At 40.7% G+C, this 12,562-nt stretch overlaps 1 protein-coding gene across 1 annotated transcript; it reads right to left on the bottom strand.

The window, feature by feature from the left end:
* Positions 1 to 6,757: 6,757 nt before the first annotated feature.
* On the bottom strand, positions 6,758 to 11,356 carry LOC102196222 (dual specificity protein phosphatase 7-like). Its single transcript, XM_005749028.1, has 3 exons — positions 10,573 to 11,356; positions 9,500 to 9,928; positions 6,758 to 8,373 (listed from the first exon to the last, which is right to left on the bottom strand). The coding sequence occupies exons 1-3, from the start codon at positions 10,940 to 10,942 to the stop codon at positions 8,063 to 8,065; spliced, it is 1,110 nt and encodes a 369-aa protein (XP_005749085.1). The 5' UTR covers positions 10,943 to 11,356; the 3' UTR covers positions 6,758 to 8,062.
* Positions 11,357 to 12,562: the final 1,206 nt, after the last annotated feature.

The raw sequence follows: 12,562 nt of genomic DNA, 5'->3' as shown, positions 1-12,562 counted from the left end.
CCATGGTCGTGTGATACTTATCGGATTATAAACCCTAACCAACAGCAAACCGCAACTGCCCTTCTAGAGCAGTGTCAACAGCCTGACAAAGACAGCACACCACATTTACGGAATAATCTACAGTTTTATACATTCCTGCTGCACTGGCCAAAAAAATACTGCATTAAAACTAAAGCGATGATCTCGAGTGAAAAGATGTCACGTTAAAATCTGAGGTGCTACTTTTTGATCACACTGATTAGGCTGCTCTGCGGCCTGAGCATTTTCGTTTAAACTGACATTTGCAGCGTGGAAAAGATGAGTAGTGCACTCTTCGGCATCAATGGGAGGCTGGGCAGCAGCAGAGCAGTGTGTGAATGAATCTGGGGTGTGGTGCACTGTAGCAGTAAGCTGGGTGGAGAAGAGAAGCACTTACGTAAGACGGGCCTGATGATGACTCATGCCTGTTTTTATTAACACACACTGCAGTTATGAACCACCTTTGTTATTGTCGCCACATAAGCCATCTCTGTTTCCTCATTGGTGAAATATCGAAACACCTGTAAGAACGACTATTGAATGTGACTGAGACGGAGGATTTGCATAGGTAATGGTAAGCTTAGTTTATTATATAACTGACTTCATTCATTCATAGAAAACAAAGTGGGTTTATTCCATTGCCTGAGAGTGAGTCAGACAGTCAGACACAAAGCTTTATATAGTAAATTCTCAGGGAAACACGCTGCTTTGCTGTTTTACTGATTTATAAAAACAGTTCTTCAAACCATTAGATCACATAAAAGTAATACTTCACCAGGAAAATGCCCTAAAATGGCAATACCAAGCTATACCAATTTAGCTCACTGTGATTAATACATGTACAAACTGTCCGGAAGAGCGAGCAATACCCCGGACACAGTTAACGTGCTGTCTTCCTGATACCCACACATGTAGACCTCATTTAAAGCCAGCATGCGTTTGGGTTTAGGATTCCTGTTTTTCTTGCTTGTCTACATCACATGGCCTTGGAAGCTGTCCAGTGCCAAATATTAAAGATTAATCTCTGGAAATTTCTGTTATTCACCATTCACAATAGCAGAAAATACATGAATATAAGCTCCCAGATTCTCTGACCCATTTTCCAGCTGTTGTTCCTTTTTAGGTCATGTGACAGTGACTTTTTGTTTGTTTGTTTTGGCCGTGTAAAATGACGTGTTCGTTGTAAATGATTACATAAATACGATAAATACATAAAGACAGTTTTAAATGAATGTCAGTATGAGAGCGAATGCTAGGTTGTTTTCGTTGCCATAAATACACAATGAGGAAGTGGAACACTTTAGACAAAGAGAGAGTGGAGAATGGAAGGACTGCAAATCAAACTGGAACAGACGGAATATTGTATCATGACGCTCCATCCCACTTCTGGTGCTGAGAACACTAAAGTACTGTTTCTGGACTGCCTTGCCATAATGGCCCATAGAACAGTGAGACTACAAGACACAGAATTCTCAGATTCCACAATAACTATTCATGGAATCAAATGAATAACAGCTATTGTTTTGTTTTAATGCACCACTGGAGGGTTTATCTATTTTTACTTCTAGTTATGCATGTAAAATGAAGAATACACACTGCACACTTAAGTTATAGAGCTGAACAACAATACTGAAATTCTCCAAGTCCTGCAATAAAATGTTAGCCTAGATAACTTGAATTATTGCTTATTTATTAGCATTTTAAAACTTAATTTAATTACTTATGCTATTGACAGTGTATTTGACAAAAAAAGTGCATGAAGTAAGTTTTAAAAGCTGATCACAAAGGTGAGCCTGCATTTGGCACTATGGCATCATGTTTAATATACACTCGCCAGTCACTTCATTAGTTACACCTTGCAGGTACTGTGTTGGACCCCTTGCCTTCAGAACTGCGTTCAACACAGACAGATGATTTGAGCTTTGTGACATGAAGCAGTAATCACAAGGTGTGTACACTGTGATCATAAAGGGACAGGCATGGTCAGCAACAATACTCAGGTAGGCTGTGGTGGTTAAATAGTGCTCATTTGGTACTAACGGACCCAAAGTGTGCCAAGAAAATATCCCCCACACCATTACATCACCACCACCATCCTGATCTGTTGATACAAAGCTGGGTGGATCCATGTTTTCATGTTGTTTTTGTGCCAGATTCTGACCCTACCATTCAAATGTGGCAGGAGAAATTGAGACTCGTGGGACCAGGGAAGGTTTTTCAAATTCAATTCAAAGGTTTTTCTGTTTTCAAAATTTTCCTGAACCCGTATGAACTATTTACTCATTTCCCTGTTCTTAGCTGATAGAAGAGCCATCCAGTGTGTTTGTCTGCGGCTTCGAGCTTCATGTGGTGTTTGTTTTCAGAGATGCTCTTCTGCATGGCCACAAGCAGTGTGGTCATTCTCCTCATCAGCAAAGCATTTTCAACCAGACAGCGTTAGCTTACTGGATATTTTCCCTTTTCAGACCATCCTTCTTAAACTCTAGAGATGGTTGTGTGGGAAAATTCCAGTGGATCAGAAGTTTCTGAAATACTCGGACCAGCCCGCCTGGCACCAGAAACCATGACACATTCAAAGTCATTTAAATCACCTTTTTCCTCATTCTGATGTTCGTTTTAAACCTCAGCCATGTCTACATGCCAAAATGCATTGAGATGCTTTTGCCTTGCTTACCCAATAAAGCTGCCATTTACTGTACTAACTATGTAGTAAAGTAAGAAGCTGCAATATTTAGTACATGGATGGCAGCTTTAAGCTCCTCTTGGCTTGGTGCTGTTAGCTGTTAGTGTGGGGTTTTTTTGTGAAAACAGTTTTCTCTTACAGCTAAAGGCAACTCAAGAAGACGTGTGAGACTAAATCAAAGAGGAAAATTGTGGGCAGGGAAATTAGAGAGCTGAATGGGTCAAAACCTGTGCAGAGCGTTCTCATTTACATATTATATAATTTGAGTCATTGTTCATTTTAAAATATTAATCAAAACTGCTTCAAGGCTGGTGCTTGAGTAATATGCGTTTTTTAAGTTTTGCTACAGTGTAAATAGTTCAGTTGGAGATGTTTAAAGGGGCTTACTTTTGTTGGTTTGTTTGTGGGTTTGTTTTGAGTGACACGTGGAGATTCCTGCTATTGGCACTACGACATCAATATTTCAGGCACCGATGACGTAGAAGTACATCCCGTAGCACAGACATGCTTTTCATCTCACTCAGCAGTCCCATACTATGAGCAACATATGGCCTTGTATGAATGGCATACCAGACAGCAAGACATTTCCAGCACGGCCTCCCGTGTAGCTCCTGAACGGGGGCGCAAAATAGACAGATGACCTTTACTTTGTGTTAGGTCTGCACAAGGAATGTTTTCTTTCACTGACTTAGCTGCAGATTAAAACTGCAAATAACTATCACTCTGTTCTTGTGCTTGGTGAGCGCAGGCTACTGTATATTACTGGATGGTGAATTTGGCTATGAAATGAGAGACTTCTGGTGTTAACAGATGGCCGCTTCGGCCTGCCACTCGGATTCCGTGGGGCTCTGCTTTACACATGACCCAGTATTCTCTTGGCCAAAACTTACACTTCTCTTCCTCCTCAGATAACATACATGTCTCCCAGAACAGACTGATGTGACTTAGAAAGGTTTTGAGTTCAAATTAAGTTTACCGAACCATAATATTTGTTTTGATTTTGTCGTTATGTTGTTAATTTTTGCAATATGGTAACAAATCACAAAGTTGAGCTTTTTGGCATCTTAAATCTAACTTTAAAAATCTTTTTTCCCTTGAAAACAAATGTGGGAAAATAGGAAGGATTGAAAATGGCTTTGCTGTGACTCCAAGTATCTGGGAATCAAATGGCAATCTCCCAAACGGGAAATTGGCATGATAACACATACCATTCCTCTGTAGTTATACATGGCAATAGGAAATTTCCATGTTTCAGTGCACTTATGAACTGACTAAGAAGAATTACACACTTCTACGATCATCATGAGTGCTGGTAAAAAACAAACAAACAAAAGAATAGCAGGTATTCGTATCATAAAATATGACACAACCTTTTAGATATAACAAAGACAGCAAGGCTCAAGGGACAGAGCAGAACTGCATCTATGATGTCATCGCCTACTCAGGGACAGCATTCGCCCAAATACTGAGATTAGGATTATTCTCATTTCCTCTGAACATCTGCTGTACACAAACAGAATGAGACCAGCAGGAGTAAAAATCCCTGCACTAACGATGGCAGTTATTTAGATAAGAATGGCTTTTACAGCAGGAGGGCCAAACACTCATAGGATCGTGGTCACCCCTTTCGCAATGTACGAATGAACTCTTATTTTATGGAAATAGCGTAAATAGTCCTCTGTGAATACCGTGGCTCTGTGTTCAGTGAGGGTGAACTGAATAAATGAGCTAATGCTGTTAGTGTGCATCAGAAGCAGAAGCAGCTGTGAAATTATTGTCAGTCATGCAGTATGTTAAGTATGTTCTTATAACCACAGCAGGTGTGAACCAGCTCTGGCTGGCTTTTGCTTAGCCCCAGCAGCACAGGCACACACACACACACAGACACACAAATACAACATAAGCATAAGCTTGCAAACAGGCATAGGCCCCTTCCAACCCCCACCCAGAGCTAAAATCAAGTCAGTCTCATGCACATCTGCTTCACCAGCAGTGGCTGCTGAGTAAGCACTACATTAGCCTCTGCTTCCCTTCATAAATGATCATAACAGGACAGAAAAAGTCCCCTTATATCTCACAAAAAATTAAAAACAAAAAACTACTTGGTGGGAAAAAAAAGAAAGAAAATGACATGCACGGGCATCCATTTCCTGTAAATGGAAGTCAATCATCTTTCTTTATCAAAGGTTTGCTTAAAAAGTTCTGCCAGACTTCAGAATGAACTCTGTAATTTCACATGTTTCTTGAGTGAGCAAGTGATGGGGAATACACCGTCTGCTCAGACCTCACACCCAGCTTTGAAGCTGGCAGCAAAACACAAAGTGATTCATAACTGCAGAATGCAAAAAGCTATTTTTAAATCTCAGGTGAGGCATTCCACAAATAACAGGTGTCAGGAGTGCTGAATGGTAGATGCATGGGAATCTCACTTCTGAACACCAGTTTGTACATTCTACCTGAAGATAAGTGTTTGATAGACACTAGTGTGCGATGGCAATAAAATCAGGTATTTAAAGGTGTGTAACCATTTACATCACTCTTCTTCACTTGTGTAGAGCACTGACGATACGTTGTGGGTCTACGGTGCCGTTTACAGATAAGTTCACTATGATTGTTCTCACTCCATTATCCCCAGGCACCGAACACTAGTTTTCCAATGCACTGCAGCAACCCATTACCTTTGCCTTAGAGTGGGTGTCTTTTCAGACCTAATCATAGCTTTAGCCTGCAGGTATGTGGCTTGCCAGGTTCAGTCATCCTGGAAAACCCATCATTCAACAACTTTTATCGTCACAATTGCGAGGTGTTGCTAGGCACGTCTTTTCATGTGCTATATTGCTGCTCAGAGAGCTGTAAGGTTTTATATCTAACCCACCAAAATATTCTCATTTGTCTTTGTCTCAAAGCTGGAACTAAAAGAGTTTTAATGTAGTATTTAATTCATTAAATGCCATACGGTGACAGTTATTGGACAATGAACGGCTGTATGGATAGGGGGGCAATACAAAGCATTTCCCCCCATCTCTACTTTTTTTGTCTGACTTAGAAAGTTTGGCTTTGGTTCGTGAAACAATTTCTTTGGGAATTTATTACACCATCTTTCTGTCATCTGGAAAAGAACATTTGAATAAATCTCCCTGACAAGGTAGAAACAATACGAGACCTACTGAGCATTCAGGGAGCTGTAATGACACATCAAACGGAGAAAACAAAGAACTGCTTACCAATTCAGAAACTTCCAGACAAAACTCAAGACGTCTAATTATTGTTTTAAGGGATATGAGATAGAGTATATTGTTTGCATGGTATTATGAAATATACTTAATGTACTTTCTTTTCTTTTTTTTTACCAGAAAGTAAACACTTTCTTGTAAACTTTGTGTGTGAATGACTTCTTTTTAATTGGTAGCGTGAGAAAAGCAAAATGACGTGTTAATTTCCCTCTAAATGGTAGCAAGAGTGTTAAAGAGTTCTCAGTTCTTCTTTGTAAATAAACAAATTTCATTAATGGCTTTATAGGATATTGCCCTTTCCCCACCCCCTTCAGGAAATGTGCAAATCTTAATAAACAACAAACAAAAAAAGGTAATTTCACTAGGAATAACAGCTATTGTGCAGCACTGTTATTAAATTTTATCACTCTAGAGGAGTGAAGTTGCAGAGGGGAGCTGTCCGAAGTCTTGTATCTGTGGTGGAGTACATGCTGTGTCATCTTCCTCTTCCTTTAAGCAATATATGAGTGACTGGTGGGTGTGCCTGCACTGTGGTATTGACAGATCTGGCCCTGTCACTTGTCTTGTGTCAAGAAAGCCTGTGGGAGACAGGAAGTCGGGCTTCAGAGTGGACAGAAAACAGACATCTGACCACAGTGGCAACCTTGATCCCAGAAAACACTGAACAACTGCTTGCAACTCTCTCTGGATCTCTCAGAGCCCTGTTTGTTACTGACTCAACCACGTAACCACCTTTGTTTTGAATGTTATTGACTCTCAGTAAAAAGAAAGCAAAAGTCTAAGCAAAGACAAACAAATCGTATTCAAGTAAAAATATACAATATATTTGAACTATAAACTTTTACAGAATGTCTTGGACATTTAGCTTTACACATACTATACATAAGGGTCCAACAAGGGTCACTTTCATATTCTTGTTGATTTAAAAAAAAAAATGTTCCCATGGCAACCACATTTTATGTACATCTTTATAAACATACCAAACAAAACAGCCCTTGGGAGCACTTTAAGAGGCCATGATGAGATACAGACGCCTTGTATAAAAATCCCTGAAAATGTCTCACTGTGAGGTAAGAATACACTGGTCAATCTCATTTCCTTTTATGCCCTTTCATTCATCAAACTCATTCATTTGTTCTGAGATGAGACGGGCGACAAAGCACAGCTAATTACACGTCATCTTTCTCGAAACATTACGTTTTCGTCAGAAGTAGCTGCAGACTGAAGAAGGTTGGATTAAAAAACAAGGTGGACGTGTACTTGTTCATAAACTGAATACTTACATACTTGTTCCTTTCAACTGACTAAAAGGATACTCCTACACGTTATACCTATAATTTCATGTTAAGGTATGGTCAAGGCCTCACCAACAACAGGTTATATGATGTAAAGGTTACAAGAAAAAACCTTGATAGAACAAAGTCCCATGCAAATAATGCAGCTTTGAGCAACAAGACGTACAGGGAGCGTTTTTGAAGGATAACATATTCAAACTTTGATATTTTGCGATAAAAAATATCACAGTTAAAATATATATATACACAGAACAGGCTGCCAGAACTTACGTGTAAAGTCTAATAATGTTTAGCAGAAATTTGTGAAAGTGGAAGAAGAAAATATTTATAATGTATTTAAATACTTATATAAGAAAAACTGGACAGTAATTCAAGGTGGGATTGCCGCAGTAGCCATTTCCCCCCCCCATCAGCTTAGGTAACCCCCCAAAATATCTCATATCGGTTCAAAGAAAACATTCTAATTGGCCAAAGACTTTTTTTTAGACCATCAAGGCAATATTGACGACTGATACAAATACAGGAACATCCATTGTACAGCTGGTGAATAGCAAATAACAGTCAAAGAGCAATGCTAGAGAAATGTCCTGTTATTATGGCTGTACATGACCATTCATTAATACCATGTATGTCACATACCAAAAGTCATCACTGTGTTAGATATTAAGGCATTGAGACTGGATCTAACAGAGTATGTTTTCTGCATATAGGAGTAGTTCCTTTTGGTGCAGAAAAACTGTAACTGACGTACTATAAATATCAGCCATCTGAAAGGCTCAGAAACCTCAGAGTCACCTCAGGAAACCACCAAAAAAAGGCTGTTCTATCACATCTCATGTCGACTCCAGCGTATCTAGCTGAAAGACATTGTGATTGGTTGGTGTGGTGAAAAAGAGCTGCTCCTGGTTGGTAGAACAGTTGTCACAGGGACTGTGCAGCCCCAGAGTTCTCTCAAAGTCCAAGAGCTGACCCATGAAGTTGAAGTTTGGCGAAATGTTAGACTTCTTCCTCTTGACAAAGTCGTAAGCATCATTCAGAGAGAGGTGGAGTCTCTGCATCAGGTAGGCCACAGTGACGGTGACTGAGCGGCTGATGCCGGCCAGGCAGTGGACCAGGATGCCACATTGCTTTGACCTAGCCTCGTCTGTGAGAGAAAAGGTAGACTAAGGTCAGCATAACTCTTTGGTTATTTTAGTTATCAATGCCGTGTCTGCTTTTAACAAAACAAACACAGCATACCTAAAACCCGGTTACTTGCCAAAATTAGCAAGCAACCTCAATCTAAACAACACAACAAAGCTTGGCAACCTGAAATCCAGACAAAGCGTGTAATAGACACGCTGGTCCACTGTATCCAATTCATGCTTTGCCTCTCCAAAAACTGAAATGTAGTTGTCGCAATCTGCAGTAACAGCAGAGGCAGATATTTTATATCAAGCCAACATGAAAATAATCACCAGAAAATGTTTAGACAGACATTAATAACACATTAACATCCATATAGATATTAGCTTAAACGACTCTAAAGATTAAGGGAATGTACTTGATACGTTTTTTGCTCACTAACTAAATATATTATCTCCCCCAACTGGTAATGCAATGTCTACATGCAGTAATGCAACTTCTGCCATTGTCTCAATTTCATGTTTTGGAAAGGCAAAGCGTGAAATTGACACGATGTCTGTTTTACACATTGGCATGATACTGGGTTGAACCCTTTCATCAAACACAGGACAGGGTGGAAACAACTTTTCCTTCCTCATTCTGGTTCATGATGCAGAACCGCAGCCACCAAACAAACAAGCGAAAAGCTGCGGTTTCAGGTGCAGTGACGGGAAGAGACGCAAAAGCAAAATTAAAACAGCGTTGCGATGCTGCTAGAAACAAAACAAAAAAAGGAGGACGTTCTCTTCCAAGGTTGCTATCCTGTATAAATGTGATAATACTGTCTAACACCTGAGAGCATCATCTTTAATCACCCACTAAACTCCCACCTGTCCAACAAGCACATTTGAGAACCAACTGAGCTAACTAATGGATAGCTCAAGCATGCTCATTTGTTATTTTATTATTAATAATAAAAGAAACAAAAGAAATAAAAGTAAATCCCTCATTTGTTTGTGTTTAATCCCACGAACAAAAGCTGCCAAGCCTACTTGAACTTACAACCTACTCTCACATGACACGCCTTGTAGCAAAACAAACTAAACTTTCTGAAAAGTGAGTCTCCGAGTTTTTTTTCCAACAAAACCAATATCTGAGTTACTCACCTATAAATGATATTGCCTCTGGAAAGAACTGGGACAGGTTCTGACTCCAGTGGTCCGAAATGGGGATCTGTTTGTACCTGAAGTGTCCATCATGCTCAAACATGTTGGGGAGATTGGGTGTGACATTCAAGATGTACTTGATGTTGTACTGGCCCAGCACATCTAGGTTAGTGGAGTCTTTGGCACAGCCCAGATAAAGGTAGGGTAGGATTTGGACAGGGAAGGCAGGCTGATTACTCGGAATGGGGCTCTCCTCGGACTCTGTGGCACTGGTAGGCTCGCGATCAGACTCCCCGTCGGAACAATCGGAGCTGATTCTGAGATTTCCGAAGCCCAGAACAGACACTGGTGGTGAGGAGCTGGGACAGGAGCTGTCCAAGAGGGTCTCACAGTGCTCTGGGTACTCCGTGTGGAACTTTACAAACCCACCTGGACAAGAGCCAAAGACACAAACAAGTCACATATACACATTTAAATCTTTTTTTTTTCTTAAAGTGCAACCTTATATAAAAGTTTATTTAAACCACATATCAATGGAAAATCGCTGCAGGGTGTTGAGACTGGCAGTACTGTAAAGACCCCCCAAAGAGGCCATTCATGAAATGCATGCCTGTTCCTGCTAGAGCAAAACATGGCGCAGCCATTTTGGAATTTTAATTGAGAATCTCAGTAGTGACACACAAACTTCTGAACAAGCTTCAAACCGCAAACACACAGCACAGGATGAACATCTGCGCAGGACTAACATTTACGTTTGTATAGCGCAATAAACATTTACAGTTTCGTTTTAAACCCCAGAAGCTAAAAAAGGAAACCTCACAGTTAAAAAAAAAAAACCTCACAGTGTCCCAACTTCTGCTCCACCGAGGGAAAAAAATCATTTCTTTGCCTTTACCTCTTATAATAAAGTTTTGCTGCTGTTGGGCCAAATCTTACTTTACAAATTTACCTTAAAGGAAACGTATGCGCCGTGAGGCATTTTTTATCCTTATGAACTCAATTACAAGTACAGAACATTTGCATACACAGTTCTCTGTTTGTTGTTTGTTTATTTTAACGGCAAAACTATTTACCTTCCAGATAATACGCTGTACAGCCGTCTTCCCACAGTTTCTGAAGAAGCAGACCCAGAACCGACGTCGGAGTCCCGCTGTCCTGCCAGCCCACGGAGCACTCATCGTACAGAAGGACCGTGTCCGTCTTGCACCGTCTCATGAACTTCTCCTTATCCTCGTGGTTGGGAATGATAGCCCGGATAGGTATGTTTCCCTTTCTGAACCTCCGGAGCATCAGCCCCGGAATGGCCAGGTTTATGGCGGTCTCTATATGGGATGATTCATAAAGCTCATGTGAACGGCAGTCCAGCAGGAGGAGAGAAGTGCCCCCGGACTCTAACTCGAGTTGCAGCCATTCCACGCTTTTACTCGGCGTCACATTAGACATATCGGAGTCAATAGCATACTACTCGCAAGTGCAAACACTAACTACATAGTCCACCGATCAACGAAAACAAACAAACAAACAAACAAAAAACAAAATAAAAGAATAGAAAAAAAGCCCTACATATCACCCGGAAAAAAAGACGTTAAATGTTGCCCCGCCAGTTCGTGGTGCTTCTGCTTGAGCGAAGAGATTTCCCCTTTTTCCTCTTCTCTATTTCCATCAGTCAGTGAGTCTGGTCTGCCCCCAACAAAGCAAAGACTCAGTGGAGACCTATTTGCACTTTAATTTACGAGACACACGTTTAAATGTGGACGCTTTGTGGCCAATAGTTTCTTCATCAACTTCAACTGCTCCACATCGTATCCGGGGCATCCATGCGCATTCTCTTCTTACCATTCCGATGCATGCATGGGAGTTTTTTTTTTTTAGTTGACAGTAGAGCAACTCAAGAGGGAGGAGTTTTATCCTTACGATTTAAAGTCATAGCGGAAATATAGCAAAGTTTGTTACGACCAAGTCTCAATGAAACCACTTTTTGTCAATCGCCGTATCATGAGCGAAACATTTCTTTGCGATTTTGTAACATTATAGCGAGTTTTTATTTAGAAGGGAGCTGTTGGCACTCGGTATTATTACATTTTAGTAACACTGGGCGATTTTTATTATTTTCTAAAGTATATTTCCCCCCACCCTTTGAGAACATGTAGGTTAGTATAACAGATATATTTGCGCATTTGTACCTTGAGGTCTAACTTATCCTTTGAGATGCTTAGAACTGAGGTGGAACTGCAGTGGTCCATATAATGCATTATTATTGTAGCATTATCTCTTGGTCACAGCCACGTTCCCCTGACCAGTGTGGAATTTTCTGTGGGACCTTCATGATACCCCTTTGAAACCGAAATCCAATGATATACTGCACTGTAGCTGTCACTATGCAGTACAGTCCAGTTCATTACATAGACTGTAGTGTGTGGTGCAGTATTTAAGATTAAAATCACACCCTTCAGGAGGTAAAAAACAAAAATGAGATTAATTCAGACACTTTTAGCTGGTGATTCATGTAGTTACATAATATTTGTGTCATCATGATGATAATATTCATAATCAGATTGGACACACCCCTGAAGGTGGAAATAGAAAAAAATTCACACCTCTTCCCTTTAAACTAATTTCCTTAAATTTAAATATCATGGGGACTGCTAAGTGCGCTGTCGTGCTTTACTAAAAAGCACAACAGCACGGTCCTCCAAAACATTGCCATAGTACATCACTGGTGTATAATAATGCACTCGGATTGGGAGAAATAAGAGAAGGGAAAGGAGAGAGGGAGAGGGTGATGCGTGCAGTGGGAACCCAGCCATGCAGCTCATCCGTCTGCACACGTGAGTGGGGGGACACACAGATGTGCAGGGCATCGGGATTAACACAGTATGAGAAATGGAGCTAAATACACTCACATTCACACACAAACGCTCGCAGCCACAAACTGATCAGACACTCCGCAGCACGTATCGTATCACTGCCATTCTACACCTTACTGCCGTTTCAGCACCTGCAGCCAGCAGCAAACTTCCTCATCATTTCAAGGGGTCTGAAAACCAACGCGCGCGCGCGCGC

The sequence above is a fragment of the Pundamilia nyererei genome, unplaced genomic scaffold (assembly GCF_000239375.1).
Source record: "Pundamilia nyererei isolate P.nyererei 1_Seehausen unplaced genomic scaffold, PunNye1.0 scaffold00236, whole genome shotgun sequence".
In the NCBI taxonomy this organism is placed as follows: Eukaryota; Metazoa; Chordata; class Actinopteri; order Cichliformes; family Cichlidae; genus Pundamilia; species Pundamilia nyererei.
This window is presented reverse-complemented; position numbering and strand designations above follow the sequence as displayed.